Source organism: Euleptes europaea, chromosome 5, assembly GCF_029931775.1.
Source record: "Euleptes europaea isolate rEulEur1 chromosome 5, rEulEur1.hap1, whole genome shotgun sequence".
In the NCBI taxonomy this organism is placed as follows: Eukaryota; Metazoa; Chordata; class Lepidosauria; order Squamata; family Sphaerodactylidae; genus Euleptes; species Euleptes europaea.
The window spans coordinates 76,042,722-76,067,002 of record NC_079316.1 but is presented as its reverse complement, the minus strand read 5'-3'; the positions used below and the strand labels follow the sequence as shown (position 1 = coordinate 76,067,002).

Sequence of the window (24,281 nt, the reverse complement as noted above, 5' to 3'; positions counted from 1 at the left end):
ATGGTCAGGCCAGGTAATTAAATGATGTGGGGAGAGAGGGGTGATGACTCCCATTAGGGTGTGTGAAAATGTCTGTGTGCACAGAGAGCCAATGTGGTGTAGTGGTTAGAAGCAGTGGACTCTAATCTGGACAACCGGGTTTGATTCCCCACTCCTCCACATGAAGCCAACTGGGTGACCTTGGGCTAGTAACCGTTCTCTTAGAGCTCTCTCAGCCCCACCTACCTCACAAGGTGTGTGCTGTGGGGAGTGGAAGGGAAAAAGATCGTAAGCTGGTTTGAATCTCCTTAAAATGTAGAGAAAATCGGCATATAAAAACAAATTCTTCTTCTTCTTCTTCTAGTATTGATAACATAGTAAGATGTTTGAAACAAGCACATTGTTTATAATACCTGAGTGAGAGACTGGTTTGCTTACTCTATTTAACAATTTAACAGAACTCCCATCAGGCTGTGTGAGAGCGCAAATGCATGAAATGCTACTGATTGAACTGTTGAATATGCAGACCAGACCATAGCTTGCAGGCTTGAACTGCTCACAACCAAACTGCTAGATGAAAAGTGAGCTCCCCACACATGATCAGTGACCAGAACTTGAACTGCACTGACAGGTGTTTGAGCATCCATAGTAATTACACAGTTTCCCGTAGATCATGGCAGAACTGTGATTAAGAACTCAGTAGTTCTGGTTTCCAGTCTCTTGAGAAAGTCAGTAATGATATCTTGTTGGAATACATAGGCGGTCTGTAACTGAATCAAGAAAAGACAGGATATTGTGATTCAGGAGACAATACAATTGTAAATGCTAGTTTTTTTGTTAATTTGTCACAAGATCAATGGAGACTTGGAAGTCTGATGGTGTCTTAAGTATAATAGCCGCATTGCAAAGCATTTCCTACTTTACTGTTGCAGGCAGAGAAGCTTGATCATGTGGAAGGTTTAGATTGCATGACCACAAATGGTGGTCAGCACAGTTGAACTTTTCACTTTGTTTGTATTCAAGAATTTAACATGCACAAAAGAAAAGCCAATTGTTAGGGTTGCCAGGTCCCTCTTTGCCACCGGTGGGAGGTTTTGAGGGCAGAGCCTGAGGAGGGCGGGGTTTGTGGAGGGGAGGGACTTCAATGCCATAGAGTCCAATTGCCAAAGTGGCCATTTTCTCCAGGTGAACTGATCTCTATTGGCTGGAGATGAATTGTAATAGCAGGAGATCAGCTAGTACCTGGAGGTTGGCAACCCTACCAATTGTACATGTGAATTCTTGTGCTGGTTCCTACAGCTTTTCCTCTCCTCCATCTCCACCCCTTCCCCTCTCCATCTGCCGTTCTCTGCATTCAAGAATACAAAACATTTACATTTCCCAGTGAGTGCCTTACAGATGTGAGGTCTCACCCTCTGTCCCTTATGACTGCCTTATCTGATGCTTGGTAATAGAAAAGGCAGATGAACTGTCTAGATCAGGGATAATTTGGATATGTGCATTGTCACAGTGCTAGTTGCAGTTATTCTATCTCCAAAACCATTTTCTGCTCAAAGTGGGGGGGGGGGACCTACTTACAAAAGAGGTTGTCTCTCCATTAAGGATGAGCTTGCCATTGCCAGGAGCTTCCCCCTCTCCCTTTGTTCCCACCTGAAGGTGTGCATATCCATGGCTAAGAAGGCCAATTTCATTTCAGATTTTTAGGCTCCAAGCTGTGTTTCTCCAGGCTAATAAATGAAAATTGCTTAGTTTGGTGTTTCTTGAAATTTTTGAAGCCAGTCCCACTGCTAACATTAGTGACGTTTAAGGACGTACTTGCAAAATAATTCCATGCTGCTTTCCTCTTCCCCAACCTAAAATGCAGAAATTTATTTTTCATTCTTAAAGGTATAGAGTCTTAAGTGTACACTGCATGCAAATTGTACATGTGAGCCTTTTCACTTCCCAGTGAACACACAATGAACATACAATCTGCATTCAGCGCATACTTAATCCCTCTACACATAGCTCCAGGTTGGGAAAGACCTGGAGATTTTTGAGGTGAAGCCTGAGGAGGGCAGAATTTGGGGAGGGGTGGGACTTCAATGCCATAGAGTCCAATTGCCAAAGCGGCCATTTTCTCCAGGTAAACTGATCTCTATCGGCTGGAGATCAGTTGTAATAGCAGGAAATCTCCAGCCACCACCTGGAGGTTGGCAACCATATCTACACATGACCTTTTGTGCATTCATTGAATGCATGGAATTGGTGGTGTCTATTAAAGTTGCCAATAGGGCTGTTGAAAAAAAAATCTGGTAAAATTCGGATTTGGCAAAATTCGACCCGTTTTGATTCAGGAAATGCTGAAGTCCGAACTCCCCCTGATTCGGATCCATGGAATTCGGTGTGAGATTCTGAGTTCGGGGGAAAATTGGGTCGTTTAAAGCCTTTAAAAACACATTTGCACCTTTCCATGGCTCTGGGGGGGCATTTTTGGAGGTAGAGGTCCCAAACTTTCAGCGTAGCTTGAGGGGACCCTTCTTGCAAGAACCCCTGAGTTTTGTAAAGATTAGGTCAGGGGGTCCCGAGATATGGGGCCCGGAAGGGGTCGCCTCAAAATCGCCAATTGGAACAAAGGCATTAAAAACAAACTCGTACCTTTCTGCGGCTCTGGGGGGCATGTTTGGAGGTAGACATCCCAAAATTGTAGTGTAGCTTCAGGGGACCCTTCTTGCAAGAACCCCCAAGTTTTGTGAAGATTGGGTCAGGGGCCCCCATTTTGATTCTTCCTTAAATGGTAGAGAAAGTTAGCAAATAAAAACCAACTCTTCTTCTTCTTCTAGTTGACTAGCACCTTGTGTGTGTGTGTTTAATGTGGTGTTTGGAGGCCTCCGCCCTTAGGAGCAACTCCTGGTCTTGCTACATTATCTCTCATATTTATTTTCCCCTCTTTTTTGATTCCTGTCTTCATTCTATGAGAGCATAGGATTGCAGTGACATTTTATGCCAAGATATTGCAAAGAAGAACCATAAGACTGACCTGTAAAATTTCATGTGAAATGCCTATGCATAAATTGTCTATGAAATTTCAAGAACATCCACTTTCTAACATTTCCCCACTGGATTGCTCTGCCATTTTCCAACTGTATATCAGCAATTTCTTTTGTAGTCCTGCATATCTTTATCACTTTTGTGGGCTTTATGGGGCTCTTTTTGCCACTTCTACAACCATAAAAAATGGAGTCTTAAAAAATGCTAAGTATTATTAAAGTGATTTATGGTCTTTTAAAAACAATCCTCCTTCAGCTCTTAGGAACTAGATATAATGCTGGTTTATAGCCTGCATTCCAAACTTGTCTTGTGAAAATGTAATTGATAATGCAAGGGGGGAAATGCATTAAAATGGCAACTCTAAAATGCGCTCAATGAGCAAAAGCAATAAATACTGGGCAGTGGATGCCAGCTGTGAATGCCTGTAAAGAACCCTGACAAGTCCCAGGTTAGGGGGTGGGATAAGGAAGGAAGAGGCAGATGTTGTCAGTTTCCTGTCATTCAAAAGTGCTCAAAAAAAGTTGCCAGAAAATGTTTCCCCTCATCCAAATTGTTCTTTCTCAGAACCGATTCAAGCAGTACTTTCCTCATATGGAGGAAATGTTTCCTCATATGGTTGCCAGATCCTTCTTTGCAACCGGCAGGAGGTTTTTAGGGCGGAGCCTGTGGAGGGTGGGATTTGAGGAGGGGAGGGTCTTTCGAGGTGGAGCAAAGGGTGGAGATGATGTCATGTGACATCATGTCTAGGCAAAAACCCAGGTGTGACATCACATGTTGCTGGATATCATCTCCGTTCTGACATTTCTCCTGCAGGTCCAGGGATCAAAGGCAGGAGGGTGAGCCTAACCAGTGACAATCTTCCTGCCACCAGCTGTCTTTCTGAAGCTGAATTCAGAAAGAGAAGGAAATATTTTGACCCCTCCTCCATGATATACCTGTCTGTGGTAGCCAGGCTAACAAATATCAATGGCTATGAGCCCATTTACCTTTTCCCATAGGTATGAATGGCAGCCATTCAGTTATTTATTTACATTAGAGAGTTGCAGATCCACCAGGGACAGGGGCATGTTGCAGCTGCCAAAGATCAGATATAACAGGAATTGTGAGTACTTAGTTAGCGACTATCTTTAGGTTTTATTTTATTAATTTACCTAGATTTTGTCCTTTGCAATACCCTGAGTTTGTGCTTTGCAGAAATAAAGTTTGTTTAACTTGAGAAAGTCTGCATAAGTTCTTACCTACCCACCTGGCTTCTTGGTGCTCGCTATAGAGCAATACCTGTGAGGTTGGCTTTGGGCAACCCACTTGAGAAAGAAGGGGGATAGGATTTTACCCAAAGTGGTGGCAGCAATAAAGGGGGGCTAGTTGCCCCACAACAATACAGAGACCATGACATTTTAAGTAAAACTAGTTTAGTTAGGATGCTCTGATAATCCACCAGGCCCGTGAACGCACTAGCAATTTACCTCTCAATTTACACTCGTCCAGTACACAAGTATCCAAAACAACTGTAAATTTCTGTTCCCACCGCACCGCCTTTCTCCGCTGCATTTGATAAGCCTGAAGACTGGCACGCTCCCACGCATGCCCAGTCGGCGCTCCAAGCAAAGAGTGTGGGGGTTGGCTGGCAGCAGGAAGTGGGCTGGCAGCAGGAAGTGGATTGAACACACATTGCATGTTCCCACTTTAAGGCACCGGGTGTGGAAGACGTTTTATTTTATTAATTCGCTGTATAAGCGGATGCGCTTAACACGGAGAAATTGTGCTCTGGAGACGTCCTCGGAATCCTTCGGGTGAGATGAAGTGGGAACATGCAAGGAAAGCCCGCAGAAATTGGAGCTGCAAATGCGCAGTGCGGACATGGCCCAGGTTAGTTTTCTAATACAGAAGTAGGTGTCCCACTGATACAATCACCATTAACATTTTTATCCTAAATGCTATTTGAGTTGCATTCCATGTAGCTAAAAATGGCCGTTAGATGCTGACATAACAGTGAAAGCCCAAGCTCCTGGACTCACCCAGGAGCTTGTTTTGCTGACATGGGAGGAGGAAGGTGGAAGGAAGCTGGACGAGGCAGAGAGGAGCAGCACGCATGGCTTTCCCGTGCCAATGAAAGGCTCGACAATCAGCTCTTTGTTGGACCTTTCGCGCGCCTTTGGTAATGGCGGGAAAGGGCTTAGAACAGCCCTATCGGCTGGCTTGGGGGGTTGGACCGTTGCTTCGATTAGTAGAGAGTTTTCACTCCTGTCCGTTCCCTGAGCATTTAAGGGGTGGCTTTCCCCTGCCTCCTCAGTCAGCAATGGGCTTTAGCAATAATAATAATAATAATACTAATAATAATAGCAATAACAATAGCAATAGCAATAATAATGATAGTAGTAGTAGTTGTTGTTATTTAAATATTTTTGGTAAATACTTTAACGCTTTATAAAACATTTGCTTTTTTTTTCTTTGCTTTTTTGCAACAGCATCTAATGATGCCTAAAGTCTTTGGAAACAATCTTGTCTCTGAAAATCAACATTTGTACTTTATTTAGTGTAAACAGTAATGGATTCTTCATTCATTTCTTGCAGGTGGTCCTTCGAGAATGGATACGCGCATGAGTTCCCTGATGCCAACTCAAGTCACCAGGGTAGCGGCTATTTCTTCGCCATCTGTGACGTTCATGGCAACCAATTTGGTGGATCAGACCTTAACAGGTGTGTTTATGTTTCACTGTACTGATGATACTGCAAAACATATGGTACATGCTCACATGCTTGAAAATAAATCGTTTCCCGTGTGGCACAGTAACGGAAGCTCTTTTTTATAGAAATATTTTGAAACTGTACACATTCATCATTGTTGAAATTGCATGGAATCTGTTGTCATTACGTAGCATCTGATAATGAATGTATACAAACCAGATACCAGTAAAGTGTTCTTTTCCAGTGTCTTGTTCTTCCCCCACCTCACCCCAAATAATGCATAATGGACCTCTCCATAATAAGACTTGATCACTACTCAGTCTTCTTAAGGCTCTGAGCACAATAAATCCCTTTAGTTCTTTATAACTCTCTGTGTACCACATTTTATATCCTAGGCTTCCTCCAGGAAGCTCAGGATAACATACAAGGCTCCTCCATTTTATCCTCACAACAACTCTGTTAGATAGGTTACGTTGAGGTAGGAGAGAGTGACTGGCCCAAATGAGATCCATGGCAAAGTGGTGATTTAAAGCCAGGTCTCCCGGGGCCTAGTGTAACCCTTTACTACTACACCACACCGGCTCCCAACTATGAGGAATCTAGAGAAATCTCGGGAAGATCAATAATTGGATATCCTGTGCATTAGTAGCTGGGCAGAGGAATCCTGAAGGGCCCCCCCGAAAGGGATTGGAGCTGCTGTGATCCCTGTGTCGGCATTTGTGCCACTTGTGCCAGCTAAAGTGGCACTAATGCTTGGGACTGGGCCACTTATGACCGTGCTGGGGAGCTACCGTGCATGGGTGCCAGCACACCAAGCATGGCAGCATTTCCCTCATGTTAGGGCTCACTCCAGAACAAAGGGGATGTTCCTGGGGCAGGGCTGACTTTAGTCAATTCCCTGAGGCCTTCTGCCCCGGGAATGCCCCCAGCGTGGTGTAGTGGTTAAGAGCAATGGTTTGGAGCAATGGACTCTGATCTGGAGAACTGGGTTTGATTCCCCAATACATGAGCGGCGGAGGCTAATCTGGTGAACTGGATTTGTTTCCCCACTCCTCCAAATGAAGCCAGCATGGTGACCTTGGGCTAGTCCCACTCTCTCAGCCCCACCTGCTCGGGAGGTGGCACAGCTGTGCTGTCCCCAGGACCATCCCAAATAGGATTTCGCAAACAGAGGTGCTTCTTCTGAAAGGCATTTAAACCCTTCCCCTCCCCACACCCACTATGTAGCCTGACCTCAAGTGTTGCCCAGTTCTGCCATTTTCCATAATGGGGGAAATATATGGGCTGAACTGATGTTTTCTACAATGTAACAAATAGCAGCTCCAGAGGATTCTTAGAGGTTGGTGCAGTGAAGTAGACTGGGGGATGGCGGAGTGTTGGGCTGGTGGGGGGCAATCTGATTCCAAATCCTGATCCCGTCAGGAAGTTCACTGGGTAATCCTGGGCCAGTCACACTCTCTTAACCTGGCCTGCTTCACAGGGTTTTATTGTGGGGATAAAATGCTAAAATATTCTGAAGATCTGGTTGGAGATCAGTATCTTATTTAGCTGTCCCTAAGAGAAGAAGGCCAGCTGTTTCTCCAGTAGGTTAAAAAATATTCTAGTTACAGGAGCTCTGTGTTAACTGAACAATAGGCTGGGGATTCTCAGCCTGTTTCTGCATTTTTAAAAAAATCTTCTCTACCACAAGGCTCACAAAAGTAGCTAGCTACCACACTGACATAGGATTACTTTCTTTCTGCATTCTGCTAAACACACCAGTCCTGTTCCTGTAGCTTTAACAGAAGCCTAAGGCAAAAATTATTCAAACTGTGGAAGACTCATGAATCATGAACATTAACAATTAAATGGGTTTGGTTAGGTCTAGAAAGTGTAACATGGGTGACCCTTGCCTTTATTTTACCCTAAGATCCCTAAGAGCCCCGTGGCTCAGAGTGGTAAGCTGCAGTACTGCAGTCCAAGCTCTGCTCACGACCTGAGTTTGATCCCAACAGAAGTCGGTTTCAGGTAGCCGGCTCAAGGTTGACTCAGCCTTCCATCCTTCCAAGATTGGTAAAATGAGTACCCAGCTTGCTGGGGGTAAAGGGAAGATGACTGGGGATGGCACTGGCAAACCACCCCGTAAACAAAGTCTGCCTAGTAAACTTTGGGATGTGACTAAACGTCGGGATGTGACATCACCCCATGGGTCAGGAATGATCCGGTGCTTGCACAGGGGACCTTTACTTAAGATCGCTTTCTTTAAAGGTATTTTCCTCCCACTTTGAATCTTTCCTTCACTCTGCATTAGGGGGATTTGGCATGGGCAGTTGGGGTCATGCATCACCATTTCTTGTATATTCTGAAACGACAAGTTGTTAGTAAAGTGAAATAAATAGTATCTCTACATGATTTATAGTAAGCCCAGTTAAATAGGTAGTAACACATTATGTTTTATAGCATAATGTTCCCTCTCTCATGTTCAGCAAACAGTGTCTTTTAGTGTGGGTTTTTTCACATTTTGGAATGTAATTTCTGTCTATGTGTCATGGAAGTTTTGCCAGGGGATAACAGTGATGTCCAAACTAGGAAGAAAGATGTCCAAACTGGGAAGAAAGTTGTACTCATATTTATTTGCAGAGGTTTCCACCCCAGCCTATAATTTTGCTCATGTTTGGGGACTATGGCTAGTTCTGTTGCTATAGGACACTCTTAATACAGTGATTAATCTCTCCTCAGGGACTTCTGTTTACTTAGAAGTAAATTGCATGAAGATTAATATAAACATCCACGTAAATAGATATGGTTGTTAGTCTGCTAAAAAGCTCTAGGGTTCTGGAATAACAGGCTTCAGGGGCCTTCAGTCAGGAACATACACAAGCTTTGTTTCTCTAGTCACATCAGGAAAAAAAGTTGCAATGCGTAACATCTGGCAGCAACATCTTGCGGCTCCTTGCATGTGTCTCTTTGTCTTCATCCTTCCCATGACTTTCTGGCCCTTTATCCAAAGTTATTCTCTCCTTGTTTGAAATGTTGGATAAAAGGGTGAAGTGGCATGGGAGGATGAAAATACATTGACAGAATGAAGACTCACACAATTCAGACCTTAGGTTCCAGCTTGAGTATGGAGGAGAACAGTCTTAGCATCATTGCTCTCATAATATACACTTGCTATTAATTGTGAGAAATGATGGATATATCTGAGACTGGGATATACCAGCAGTTTTGCATTTTGGGTGCCAGAGTTATTATTAGACTCGGTCAGTTCTTTTAACTTGCTGTATTTTCTTACGCCTGTGCTATGTATCGGTGGTACAGGGATGTTGTTCTTGCTGTAACCATTGGTTGAATCAGAGGTCAGTCTCAGGAGAGGGGGTGGAATAAAACTGAATAGATGCCCGTTCCTCAGATGGCTTCTGGCCATTCCCATCCCCTTTCCTAAAAGCTGCTGCTTTTCCAAACAAATATATTGGCATTTTCAGGAGAAGGGGGTTGAATCAGTGGCATTTCCACAGCACAGAAAAGTTTCATGCTTTTGTCTTAACTAACACTGTCATCTCTTCAGTCATTTTTACCTTCAACTCACTCTCACCTGCAGCTATTTAGTGTAATTGGTGCCTGTATCCTAGCTGTGTACAGGTTGTGATGTGGATTTAATTTGTGCCTGTTGTTGGTGATTATTACTTGTCAGATGCACCAACATGTTGCTGACCCAGCAGTGTCTGTTTCATCTGAGAGGCTAATAGTGTAACATCATTGTGTATCCTGAATACTGAAATGCTAAAAAAAATGATTTAGTAGTTATATTATTTGTGCCACTAAAAGCATAGGCAGTTCTGGCCCCTAAATTTGAAGTTGTGTTTTGGGGACTGTGAGGAGGAAAATGTGCATTTTGAAGACTTCACTGTAAGTGTATGTCTTTCTTGGCTTCTCCTTGATGTGTTCTAAAACTAGTATTAATTGTACATAAAACATGTATAATTTCTGCTGCCAAATGCTAGAAGTGAAATGTTAGATTTCTACAGATCCTGTGATGGACACTCGGGATGTGTGTTTGTGTATAAATATATACAAAAATAAAAATATACAAAAACTTCTTATCAGCACTTTTTTGATATATTCAGCTCCCCAAATATATCTGGGAATTTTCGGGTCCCAAAAAATTCCAGAAATATTTGAATTAACCAGGAATATCAGGAGCCAAGACAGTCAGCATGGTGTAGTAGTAAAGAGCGGTGGACTCTAATCTGAAGTACCAGGTCACAATTCAATCATCATCATCATCATCATCATCATCATCATCATATCCCACCCTCCCCCGGCAAACTGAGCACAGGGCAGCTAACATCACAATATAACTAATATTACAACAATTAAAACATTCTAATAATGCTGAATAATCATAGAATCATAGAGTTGGAAGGGACCACCAGGGTCATGTAGTCCAACCCCCTGCACAATGCAGGAAATTCACACTACCTCCCCCACACACACCGGGGGGGGGTGTATTCTTGCATTTTACTTTGAGCAGATGACCTTGTGTTCTGGTATTATAGGAGAGGGGAAAAAGCTTCTCCCTGTCCACTCTGTCCATGCCATGCATAATTTTATAGACCTCTGTCATGTCTCCCCTTAACCTCCTTCTTTCTAAGCTAAACAGCCCTAAATGTTTTAACCGCTCCTCATAGGAGCTCTAGTCCCCTCAACATTTTGGTTCTCTTTTACATTGTTTCTCCGTACCCCATTGCCACCATGTCCTTGGGGGGAAGCCCATGAGGGAAGGTCCTGCAAAGGACTCACAGAAAGCCTCTTACCAGGAGCTACTAAATCCTGAAATGTTCCCTGTCTTCAGACATATTACTACAATTCCAATGTTCTTATATGATAGGATATCTTGGTGTAGATCATCTAGGCTAAAGAGTGTGGCAGGAAGTCAAGTGGTTGTGTGGTCCTTCTTTGTGTTCTGAGATTTTACAGCTACATGAAGGATTTTTTTTCCTGATCTCAGTAGTGAGCTGTAACACATACAACACCTACCAAGTGGAGAAATTTAAAGCTGCCTCCGGGCTGTGGCCATTTTGTATGCACTCCTCCAAAGGGTCGGTTGTTCTATGAAAAATTAGCATGTCAGAAACAATACCTAGACAGAGCTGGCTAAGTGAATGTCTCCCGTTTTACCAAAATGAAGATGAACAGCCAGGTCTAGAAATGTGTAATGTAGTTTCGATAGCATTGTTGTCATGCAGAAATCCATTAATGGATATATGGGCATCCCTGGAATTCACTGTATGTGGCAGCTCTTCAAAAGCAGGCTCTTTTGATTTATTATTTGTAATCTGTATATCATTCTCTCTTGCACACATGATTTCACTCTGCATTCTGCCATTAATCACGCTGTTTTTATCAGAGGCGAGTGCAGAAATGCTCGCGTTGATATGCTCCACTTTTTTAAAAGGAAGGGGAGCTTTTCAATCATCGGCTACTTGTTTTTCAGTAGCACCGCCACTTCTGTCACTTGAAAAGTTATGCGCTTTGGGAGCCCGCTAATCCATGCTGATCAATCACTAGAACTGTACAAAGTTTGTTTCCTTTTTGGAAAGAGCTCCTTTCAGATGGATTTGCAAAAAAGAATGCAATTGACGTACAAAATCTTCATGAAGCCCATTGGCGTGATAAACTACTGATTACTGCTTCCGTTACTAAGTATCATTAATCACCTTATCACTGTTTTATTCACCATGTCACAGAGTATTTTGACTATATTAAACCTTTCAGTGGAAATAATTTTCATATAATTCCGATTCTGCCCTGACCATTTGTCAGTAGATTAAACTTTTTTATTGTTTTAATGTGGCCATCATAACTTAATAGATCATCGTATAAATGCAGCATATATTTGATTGAAATTTTTTGCTTTCTGGACAGATCCCCTGATTCCCCTTGGAGTAGCTGGGAACCTTAGAATGTTTACAACCTTGTACCAACTAGGGGCAGAATGGAGATTTGTAAGCAATTGGTCAAGGACCATTTCCACATTCTGGACTTACTCCTGATTTTCTTGGGAGTTGATCCACAAGCACTGGAATCAGTTTGGCCAGGATTCCTCCACATGTCTGACTTCCCTGTGTGTTTTTTTCTAGTTGTGGAGTTTGTTTCTTTTCTTCTGCGCATGACTTAAATAATGAGGCTTTTCAAGGGAGGGTGCTGTCGCCATTGGTGGCATTGGTGTCATCACGGCACCGCCCCCTAAGTTTTCTTTTTAAACAATGGCCCTAAAATATGAATATAACACTGTTTTGCTATACTGATAGCTTAAGCAGGTTCTCTGAATTCTGAGCTCTCATTAAAAAAAATGTAAGTCTCTAGCCTCTTCCCTCATGGAGATATGCCTTTCCCCTTATATCTCTGTGAAGGAAGGAGATAGAGACTTACTTTTATTTATTTTAAAAAATGAAACTTGAGAATTCAGAGAACCTGCTTGAAATATTAGTATGCAATCAAAAATCAACACCTCTGCACCATTACCTAACGTTAGAAAATTAGTACAGAAACAGGCTGATAACAATGTGTAATGACAATAGTATATTGAATGTAACAATGAGCTACCAAGCCAATTGCATATATACAACAAAGTATTTCTCAGTCCTGGGTATATAACATGCTAAAAAAACCAGTTGCATATATATAACAAAGTATTTCACAGTCCTGGTACAGTAACAATCAATCTGAGGCCGATGTCTTCAAGTGAAGAAGGGTAGAAAGGGATACGATTGTTTCAATTCTTCCTCAGTCCCGTTTCTGTACAAATATGTATATATTACAATAAACAATCTCTCATAAACATTCTCTCAAATGACTTAAACAATATAAATAAAAGAGTACTAACATATATTGGTGTCAAAATGTACTCATTTCAATGTAAGCTTCTGTAGCTTCCAAAAAAAAAATTCTTAGACTTCTAAGCACCACCCTTGTAGGGATAAAGTTGCAACCATGTGTATTTTTTAGCTTATCTATTCCAACATCAGGATATCCATTGAAACAAGGTTGCACAGACAAATTTACAGTTTCCACATTCCCAAATGGGATACAAGTATTAGTATGGCAGTGTTATATATGTATCTTAGGGCCAATTTTTTAAAAATTGAAATCACTGTCGGGGGGTGGGGGAGGAATGGTTTAACAATGACAGCAGTCCAATAATTTAGAAATGGGCTAGAGGTAGGCAGGACAAAGAAAACCAATAGAAACATCACACACTAGGAAAAAGCTGCCTCAAAAATGGCTTCCAGAAAAAAACATTGGAGTAAAAGTAGTCTCAAAAGAGACAAATCAGGGGCTGGGAGTGGGGGGCGGACAGGACAAACAAGAAAGCAAAAAAAGAAGTGAAAACTACAGGCACAAAAATGTGTGTGGAAATCAGAGGATAGACCGAAGCAGTATGGGGCCAGAACCAATGAAAAAACCCATGCGGAAAAACCCAAGGTTTGGCTCTGATCCAATGATCAGGCAATTTTAGTAGTTGCAGTGAAACCAGAATACAGCCTTGGGTAAAAGGGAACTTACCATCCAATGCATTTGTTGTCAAATAAGAATTTTAAAGGCTTTATAAATACAAAGAAGTGAGGCTGAAAGGCAAAGTGATTTAAATGGGTATAAGGCAGCTGTTTTTTTCCAGATCAGTGTGTCAACGATACCAGGAGAAATCCATTCCTTATGCTCCAGTAACCTGTGAAATTTTGAAAACAAATATTTATTTGATAAAACTTCTTAACCACCTCTCCTTAAAAATAGATGGCATTTGCTGCCTCGCATACCCAAGTGTCAAGAATGTCACACGGATTATCAATTTGCATTCTGTTCCAGAAAGAAAATATTTATTTTTAGCATACATTTTCTGTTTCATAAACCAAATGACCTTGGGTATCACATGAAGGACTTGAGGAGATTAAGATTGGCTCTGAAACATTCAAGATTGGCTCTGAAACATCTGCAATTCCAATATCCTTAAATCTGAACAAACTAATTGGAAAGTACCCCTTCTTTTGTTCTTTCAAAAACATATATACATTATCTTTACAGACTTTGTCCCCTAATTGTATATTGATCAAGGGCTAATGCACATATGAAGCTTTATGTGTGAGTGTGTACATGTTCAATTTTTGCTGATTAGATATACATGCTCATTACTTGATTATGCTTGGTTACTCTTTGCTGAATGCATGAACTGATACCATTAAAGATGTATTGTGCCAGAGGTGATTTTCCTATCTGTGGCTGGATGATCTACTCCCCACCCCAGCCCAGCTGCCCGATCTACTCCCTTGCCCCAGCCGTACAGTCTACTCAACAGCAGCAGACAGCACGAGGGACCCGCCCGTGGCTGGAACTTGGAACAGGAGTGCCACGCCAAGTTCTTCTTGCTGCCCTCACCTCAATCCGTGGTTGACTCAGCAATCACACAGCCGCTGCAAATGGCACTAAGCCAGCCTCCCTCACCTCGCTGCCATGTGCTTGCCCACCCCCTGGCCTCGTCCTCCTCGCACAGCTGGTGCTGCTTGGTTCCCTTCATGGCCGTAAGCAGTAGGCATGGGTGACAAGGAAGGGCAGGCAGCTGGCTAAGTGCTTCCTGAGGGTGGGCAAATGGCACATGCACCAGCTGGGCTGCAGTGGTGCTCCTATTCTGCCCATGCCCACCCTGCTGGTGTGCCCCTACTCTTTATGCCCAGAAGACTACCAGTACCTACACAAGCATGGCTTTCTGAAGGCAGGTGGCCTGTGTACCAGCCGGGTCACAAGCAGGCAGATGCACCTGTGCCATGGCGGTGCTCCTCCATGCCCACACTGGCTCCCCCTTGCGAGCGGGGCAAGTGCCCCTGCCAGACCTCCCCCCCCCCCAAGATCCAGCCCTGCTGCAGTGAAAGCTCTGCTCATGCCCTCAGTTCAATCTCAACAGAAGTCGGTTTCAGGTAGCCAGTTCAAGGTTGCCTTAGCCTTCCATACTTTTGAGGATGGTAAAATGAGTAACCAGCTTGTAAAGTTTAGACAAGTGGGAAAGGCAATGGCAAACCACTCCGTAAACATAGTCTGTCTAGTAAAAGTCATCACCCCATAGGTCAATAATGACCCGGGGATTGTGCAGGGGACTACCTTTACCTTTATGGCGGCTCTCTATGCAACATCAAGAATGCTTCAAAACCCACTGAAATGTTGCAGGGCTAGGGTAACTATGCTCATCTACTATTTCTATATATATACTACTTCACCTGCTGCAGGAAGTGACCTCAGGGATGTCATTTAGGAATGGCAGTGTAGCTGTTTCTCCTCCTGAATTTCAGGCTGCAAATGGTTATTTGTCATGAGCCCATGTGTCTCCAGCCAAAGCAGAGCTTCTATATACTGAATGTCAAATTGTGCTAACCAGTACCTGGTTTGGACCATTGTCCCCCAAACCTATCTTTCTCATACAGCCAGTCGCACTAAGGTGCATTAAGCTTGCCAGCTATGGGTTGAAAAATACCTGGAGAATTTTGGGGCAGAGCCTGAGGTGGGTGGGGTTTGGGGAGGGGAGGGACTTCAATGCCATCGGGTCCAATTGCCAAAGTGGCCGTTTTCTCCAGGTGAACTGAGCTCTATTGGCTGGAGATCAGTTGTAATAGCAGGAGATATCCAGCTAGTACCTAAGGTGCATACATTTCTATTCATGTACTTTTGAAAGAGCATTTATGCTTCCTTAATCAAATTCCTATTTTCAGTATGGTGGCTTGCTGCGCTTTCTTCTGTTTTTCAGCCAGGAACATTTAAATAAAATTGTGCAAATGTCAACAAATGCCATCAGAAAGAGAAAATGATAAAGGAAGGTTAAGATGTCCACAACACACAGCAGAAGTACACAAATGTTCAGGGACATCTTGCAGTTTCCCTCGCCCCACTAAGTATCAGTAAAACAACCGTAGAGGAACACTTGTACTGCAGAACAACAGTCATTGTGCTGAAAACGTAATGGCGCCGCGTTTATCATGCTGTGAAATATTTTCTGTGCTAGAAACTTAAGTGGGAATGACTTGAATGAGGAGAGAGAATATGCAGAAGCAGAGTCAATAAAGAGCCAGAGTAAGTGAACACTTATTTGCTCCATGTTTTTCAGTTCCAGCTGGGGCAAATAATTGCTTAGAATAATATAAAGCTGCCCAGGAAGATATTCGTTCCTAGTGCAAACAATAGCATTGAAAAGTACATTTTTCCTGTACAGCAGCCTGGCTGGATTCAACCTCCCTATTTTACTTCTACCCTACTGCTAGACCCACCAAAGGGGGGGGGGGAACAGTAAGAGAAGATCTTGTTTTCTTTCAGTCTTTGGCATAAGTTTATGGCATAAAATAACAACATTTTGTTGCATTTCAAAATTAGGCAACAATTCATGACAGATTTTTAAAAAAATTCTTGGGGCCTTTATGTAGTAAGAAGCAGCTAGAAGTTTGTTTGTTCTTCATTGATTTAATTCAACTAGTTTTTTTTCTATTTATATCCTACAAAGCATATGCGGTCCCCTGGATCATTCATACCCTTTGGTCATTTGGCACTTCTAGACTCAGAGGAAATTAGGGGAACCCTAATGTGTACATGAACACCTGCACTTACCCACATTCATCTTTTGATCCCCATTTGTTGTTTGGTCCTCTGAGTGGCTTGGGGGGAGGGGCCATGGCTCAGTGGTAGAGCATCTGCTGGGCATGCAGAAGGTCCCAGGTTCAATCCCTGGGACTAGGCAAGTAGGTGATGTGAAAGACCTCCACCTGAGACCCTGGAGAGCCACTGCTGGTCTGAGTAGACAATACTGACTTCAATGGACCAAGGGTCTGATTCAGTATCAGGCAGCTTCATGTGTTCATGAGAACTTCTTTAGATAGTGTTGGGACTCTATTCCCAATGCTTACCTTGCTGAGATTAAAGTTGCTACTGATGTAACAGTAGTGGTAAAAAGCAGTTTTAAAAACTAAAGTATGAGGAAGTAGGAGTTTTGTAGTATTGTTATTGGGAGTGGAATTTCTTTCTTTTTCTTTCTTTCCAAAATTCACTTTTTTTTAGATATAGCCATTCCATTAATTCCGCTTATTTTCTTGTTCTTTTTCAAAAGAATAATTTCTCTTTGGTTTCTCTTTGTTGTCTTCTATGCACCCTTTTGCAACTTTTGTAACTTCATCCCTTTCAGGTGTTTTTTTTTAATGCTACACACCACAGGGTGGTGCTGTAGACGGAGGGCAGGATGGGTTCGGAAAGACTTTGCCTGCCTCTGAACATCTGCCCAGTGAAATTCTGAAATTTTGCAGAACCTGCCTTCTTGCACCCCCCTCTCTTCAAATGTATTTTTTGGATCAAAACAGAATTGACTCGAAAGAGACTCTGAATTCCTAGGGGGAGGGACTGTTGCTCGGTTCGTAGAGCATCAGCTTGGCTTGCAGAAGGTCCCATGTTCAATCCCCGGCATCTCCAGTTAAAGGAACTAGGCAGGCAGGGGATGTGAAAGACCCCTGCCTGAGACCTCGGAGAGCCGCTGCTGGTCTGAGTAGACAATACTGACTTTGATGGACCAGGGGTCTGATTCAGTATAAGGTAGCTTCATGTGTTCGCGTGTTCCTAAATGGAGGAAAAGAAATGGATTTTTGGTTTTCAGGGAGAAACTGGGTAAAGAGAAGTTAAGAGAATTTCCCTTAACAATGCTAATGTTTTGGGAACATTTTCATCCAATGTGAAATCTTGCCTTTTAGGACTTTGGGGGGAGTACACTGGAAAAAAAATGTTTAGAGTTACAACAGACATTGTGCAAGTGCTTTGTTAGCTTAAAGGAAATGATCCTGCCGCACTGTCCCTCCCCTTCTCCAAACTAGCTAATTTGCAGGTATGGAGCTCCAAGGGGGGGGGGTCGTGCTGTGTGTTGCCTCCTGTAAACTGGCGAGGGACTTGCAAACTGAGGCATTCCACAGCAGATGTGCAGCATAATCTCTCATCTGTTTTCAGTTCGTCAGTAATTTGCCTGCCTAGAGAAGTGATATGTCCTATTTTGATAGGTGCTTTTAAGCTTATGCAGTTTGAGGATGTGGACAAGATACTTGAGAAGGGGAGGCTGGGAATGTGAGGCCTTTTATGCATTGCTGTTCCCCTCACTGTCACCCCTCCGACGACTTCGGGCCTTTGTTTTGATTCTGCGTGCTGTTTCCGACCGCCTGAGGTCGCCTTGCTCGCCCCCTGCCTTTCCCCATGTTTTGCCCGCATTTTCAGAGACCTGTTTTATCTCGAATTTCAAAATGCGAGGTGACCACAAGGGAAACAGCCATGCATAAAAGGCCTAAAAGAACTTTGATGTGGACTGTTTAAAACTGGGGGATCCATCTTCAGTTGCCAAACCTTCTCAACATACAGGCAAATGATGACAAAAATGTATGTTTTGGTAATGATGCGTATTGTCCAGAGTTTGGGGATTAAGGTGTTGTTGTTTTCTCTTAACCTACAGCCTCTACTAGATAGTTCTTGTTTCATCTTGATGGCTAAGAACAGTGCACTGATGTTGCTTGATGGATTTTAGATGTTGGGACACAGGTGTTAACTGTTAGGAGGAGCCCCACAGAAAATGAGTGACTTCTAGTTCAGGGGCAGCCTAGACCAATGGGCAATTGCCCCAACCAGCCTTGGCCTTACTTGGCCCATTGGGTGGGGGGGGAAGGAAGAACAGCAGTCTCCCACTACCACTAGTCATACCTACCCTGTTTGGGGCTCAGGCGACCACCTTGCAGTGATGGCCACTTGTACCTGACCTACCTGGGGCATGGGCAGCTGGCTTCCAGTGGCAATGCCAGTGGCAGCTCCTGCCTGCCTGAGACAGGGCAAGGGCTGCCCCTTGCTTGGCCCTGCTCAGGAGAGGGGTGGTGGCAGGGAATACTCTGTTCACCTCTGTTCTGGCTAAACGTAGATTAGGCTACAGGAGAGTCCTTCACCTTGGAACTGAATTTGGCCTTTTATGCATTCTCAGTTTCCTCATGTCAAGCTTCCTTTTTCTTTGGGGGGTGGGTCAATTATGCACACATTATGCTTCCTCTAGTGGATGGTTTGATATAACACCAGTTTTTATGAAGCACAAAAAGCTGCCAATTTAAATTACAGGGAGAAATGCTTCATGTAAAGCAGTGCGATGTTGAATCGACCATCAGAGGGAGCAAAACACATGCAGAACTGAAACCCCCCCCCCCCAGAAGAAACAGGAAGTGAGACTAGAAAACGGAGAATGCCTAAAAGAAGAAGAGTTGGTTTTTATATGCCAACTTTCTCTACCTTTTAAGGAGAATCAAACTGGCTTACAATCTCCTTCCCTTCCTCTCCCCCCAACTGACACCTTGTGAGGTAGGTGAGGCTGAGAGAGTTTGAAGAGAACTGTGACTAACCCAAGGTCGCCCAGCTGGCTTCATGTGTTGGAGTGGGGAAACCAACTTGTTTCACCAGATTAGCATCCACCACTCTTAATCACTACGCCACCCAAGGCCAGTTGTGACTTGAAGATGCTGCTTGTAGTTGCAAAATCCATGTTATTGCTTTGATTTCTGTTAAATCAGCTATTTGTAATTCCAACAGCATTTCAATTGTCTAGCATCTTGTGCTGTCATGATTTATTGCCATGCTTTCAAACCAGGGATCATTTGATGACAAAATCATCAGAGTTAGTGGAAGAGCACAAAGCAAAGAATACTTAGACATGTCACAGAGTTCTGTAGCTTGAGTCCTTAGAGAGCAGTTCAATAGGCTCAGAGCTGGGAGAACAGGCAAAGCACCAGTGCCAATTATGTGTGTAAAAAGCCTTGGCTATGCAGGTTGATTTCCACGTCTCTGTAGCTGCAACAAAATCAATGGCTGTTAAAGAAGTATTTCCTGCAAATCAAATAGCTCTGGCTTTTTACAGCTTCTCACAGACTCGATTTCCAGCAGGAACAATAAGAATATATTATTCAAAATGCTTTGTCAGTCAGGGTGCAGTGTGTAAAGAGCACATTAATTTGTTAGTTGCTCCTGGAGTCTCAGATAATGCAAGGAAGAAATATCAGAGTCTTGAATGCAATTTTTTTCCAAATAAACATGTTGTGATATGTAAATGAAGCTGAGTTTTGTTTTTCAAGTGTTCACAGGCATGGTAGTGAATAGGGTTGCCAGCTCTGGGTTGGAAAATACCTGGAGATTTGGGGGGTGGAGTCTGAAGATGGTAGGGTTTGGGGAGGGGAGGGACTTCAAGTAGACAGTATTGACCTCGATCAACCAAGGGTCTCATTTAAGGCTTCCTTGAGGGAGGGGCTATGGCTGAGTGGTAGAGCATCTGCTTGGAATGCAGAAGGTCCCAGGGTCAATCCCCTGCAGCATCTCCAGTTAAAGGGATCAGGCAGGTAGGTGATGTGAAAGACTTCTGCCTGAGACCCTGGACAGCTGCTGCCGGTCTGAGTAGACAATACTGACTTTGATGGACCGAGGGTCTGATTCAGTATACGGCAGCTTCATGTGTTCAATCCGGTCATTGACACTTTAGAATGCGCAAGTATAATGCCATAGATTCCACCTTCCAAAGTGGCCATTTTCTCCAGGTGAATTCGGGAAGGGCCATAGCTCAGTGGCAGAGCATCTGCTTGGCATGCAGAAAGTCCCAGGTTCAATCCCCGCCATCTCCAGTTAAAGGGACCAGGCAAACAGATGATGTGAAAGACTTCTGCCTGAGACCCTGGACAGCTGCTGCCGGTCTGAGTAGACAATACTGACTTTGATGGACCAAGGGTCTGATTCAGTGTAAGGCAGTTTCATGTGTTCATGTGTTCATCTTTGTCACTCGGAGATCTGTTATAATAGTGGGAGATCTCCAGCTAGCACCTGGAGGTTGGCTTACCTAGTAGGGAAGCTAGTCCAGTGAATGGAAGCCACTGATGGCTGAGTCTGTTACCAAGTGTAGACAAAAGATGCATGTATTCCAGGCACAGTGTGGATATGGCCCACTTACCAAATCCAGCTCAAATCCTAACTAAATGGGATGATCTAGGCTGATCCTGCATTGAGCAGGGTGTTGGACTAGATGGCTTCTAGAGCCCCTTCCAACTCTAGGATTCTATTATTGCAAGCATGAACACAAGGAATAACATTTTCCTTCTACTGCCTTTCACTCCAAAGAGCTGCAGTCCTGGGCCAAACTACATGAGACATTTTTTAATGAGTCAGGTCCAGGCTCCTGAGGTGCGACCTGCTTTCCCCAAAGCCACACTGCAGCTGTAGGAAGGAGGGGCTTCTGCCTTTCAGAAGTGAAAGCCTGGGGGGAGAGTTATTTGCCCTTCATTGTAGCTGCACATCAGGAGCCCCCCCCCCCCCGCACAGCAGCTCCGGCTCGAATTGGGCCCTTTAAACTCATTCTAAAAGGCTCATGTTGTTTGGCCCTTATGTTGAGCTTTAAGGAGCACCCTTAATCTGGAAAAGGGGAATCTTTCATGAGGTGCCTCAGCAAGGTTGGAAGGAACAGAGAATCTCAATCAAGTGGGCCAGAAGGAAAGTTTATTGGTAGGGTTGTTAGGTCCCTCTTCACCACCGGCGGGACATTTTTGGGGCACTGCCTGAGGAAGGTGGGGGTTGGGAGGGGAGGGTCTTCAATGCCATAGAGTCCAATGGCCAAAGCAGCTCCATGCACATCCTGACCTTTCCCCATCTTTCCCAAGGTCTTTCCCAAATCCACTTTTCTGTGATGTTTTGGGAAAGATCCCAGAAAAGTTTGGGATGGTACCCACATGGATAGGAAAGTCCAAATCTTCCTGGCCCCACCTGCATCAGTGACATTTCCCCTACCCAGTTCTCTTGTGGCAGCCATTTCCCTTACCACTTGATTGCTTTTTTGTTTTGTTTTTAAATGCATAGTTAAATATTGTTATATCGTAATAACATTATAATAATTGTTCTGTTTGATTTCCTGCATTCTCAGCTTTCATTATTGTTTTTTTAAAGTATGTGTCTAGCCCTTTTCATTGTAGAGATATAATTTCCCCTCATATCTTTGCAATGAAAGTGTCTAGAGACTTTACAGGGGATTCAGAGGACCCAATACACAGATGGTTATAACAGCAAAATAATATTCAGTTGAAGATTGGCAGCCTCAGCAGCAACAGGGGAACCAGACAAACCCGTCCCTGTATGGAAAACATCATTGAGGAGAATAATACAAAGCTCTAGACTGGGGAATTAGCAAACTCCTACTCTGACCTTTCTATTGTTCAGCCAGTTTCTAATCTACCAGAGGACCTGTCCCTTTACTCACAATTGCTTACTCAGGAGCCTTTGGTGAGAAAAGCTTCTTGGAATTCCAAAGATATCATATATGCAGGATCATTAGGGTTGCCAACCTCCACGTAGTACCTGGAGATCTCCTGCTATTACTACTGATCTACAGCCGATAGAGATCAGTTCACCTGGAGAAAATGGCTGCTTTGGCAACTGGACTCTATGGCATTGAAGTCCCTCACCTCCTTCACACCCCACCCTCATCAGGCTTCACCCCAAAAACATCCTGCCAGTGGCAAAGAGGGCTAAGCAAAACAAACAACCTGTGCTGTAATAGGTAACCTTAGGAAACTGGCAGCACGAAGGCTGCACAAAGAACACAGTGCAAAAATTACACACCTACTGAACTATTTACAAGCATTCAACAATGTTTACTGAGCACTGAATTCATGTCCTGTTGAAACCAAAAGAACAACCAAAGTATTACATTCATAACAATGGAGTATCAAAAGGTAACAAAACTACCCCTGGAGAGAGAGGCTATGTACTCACACATATCCCTCTGGGAACAAAAAATGCACATTTAGCCACAAGGCGATTTACCAGCAGCATACAGTGCAATATGCCATGGAATGCTCAAAAAACATTCTGAAAAGAGCTGACGAAGCCACCGTGAAACGTGAAGTGACTGGTCTCACGTCTTGAAACGTGAAGTGACTGGTCTCCCATCCTGCAACTTTTTGAGGCTTTTGCCCATGGACTTGAGTTACACTGGTACTTTATTGCTAGTTTTGTTACCATTTGATACTCCATTGTTATGAATGTAATACTTTGGTTGTTCTTTTGGTTTCAATAGGACATGAATTCAATGCTCAGTAAACATTGTTGAATGCTTGTAAATAATTCAGTGCTTGTGTAATTTTTGCAGTGTGTTCTTTGTGGAGCCTTCGTGCTGCCAATGGCAAAGAGGGACCTGGCAACCTTAAGGATCATCGTTATGCACATGTGAATTAATTTTCTTAAAGAGGTCCAAAAATTTGGCGAGATAAGACTTCCTTCTTCTCTTTCTTGCTGATTTTTTCAGTAGGGCTTTTTGATTTTGAACTGTAATTTTCAGCCCTCAGAATTACTATTCATTATCAAGATTCTGTCCCACTGTTGGCATACAAATAGTCTGGTGGCAAAATGCCAATGCATCATTCTCAAGCCTGTAATTTGCTATGCCCAGAGAGTAATTTCTGGGAGCTTCATGAAGGTCTATCTATGAAGTTATATAGGCTTTTCCTATGTAGTACCTGGATAGAAGACTGATTTGGAATTCTCTGTATTGTTCTTTGATCACCTTGAAAGAAGAAAAGAGTACATGCTTAAAAACTGTCAAATACTTCCTATATTTTTCTAAACTACGAGCTAAAAATGCTCATTATCTGTTCAAATTCAGAAACGGTCACCAGGCATGTGTTGTGGGTTCTCTGTTGTTGTTTTTATTCCAGAGGGATATCTGGTTCATCTGTTGCAGCCAACGTAACAAAGAGTCTTTGGCACCTTGAAGACTGAACAATTTCTGGCGAAAGCTTTCATGAGTCAGCCAGTGTTATCAGATGTATGAAAGTGTTGAATTCCTTTGGCAGAGATATATCTGCCCAAAGTGAGAAACAGCAAAAGGGGGAGAGGGTAGCAAAGTAGAATGCATTGTCATAGTGTACAGAGGTTTGTACGGAGGGACAATTAGGATTGCCAGGTCCCTCTTTGCCACCGGCAGGAGGTTTTCAGGGTAGAACCTGAGAAGGCCGGGGTTTGGGGAGGGACTTCAATGCCATAGAATCCAATTGCCAAAGCAGCCATTTTCTCCAGGTGAAGTGATCTCTATCGGCTGGAGATCAGTTGTAATAGCAGGAGATCTTCTGCTATTACCTGGAGGTTGGCAACTCTAGGGGCGATTACTTTCTGTCGTGAGCTCCACCTTCGCAGTTCTTGCTGAGTCCAAGCGTGATAGTATCAGTTTTTAGATTTGCATGTCCATTTTTGCTTGTGAGTAGTTTTTCCAAGGTGGGGAGAGATGTCTTGAAGAAAGCACTGGGCTAACACCCTTGCACACAAGGCCCTTGAGAGGAAGGGACATCCTTTCAGGAGAATTTGCAATTTCAGTATTCTGGGCTGATGGTGAGACAAACAAGAAGCATTCCTCACTGGGCCCGCCCTGTAGAAGTTGACTCTCCATACTGTCTAGCTTTATCAGTAGGGTTGCCAGGTCCCTCTTCACCACCAGCGAGAGATTTTGGGGGCGGAGCCTGAGGAGGGCAGGGTTTGGGGAGGGGAGG

General features: G+C 43.5%; 1 protein-coding gene across 1 annotated transcript in view; it reads left to right on the top strand.

The window, feature by feature from the left end:
• The window catches only part of TCERG1L (transcription elongation regulator 1 like), a 211,944-nt gene that overhangs the window by 142,112 nt on the left and 45,551 nt on the right, over positions 1–24,281 (top strand). The window contains exon 5 of the mRNA XM_056849627.1: positions 5,584–5,709. Within this exon, the coding sequence (XP_056705605.1) occupies positions 5,584–5,709 (126 nt within the window). The remainder of the gene's footprint in view (positions 1–5,583; positions 5,710–24,281) is intronic.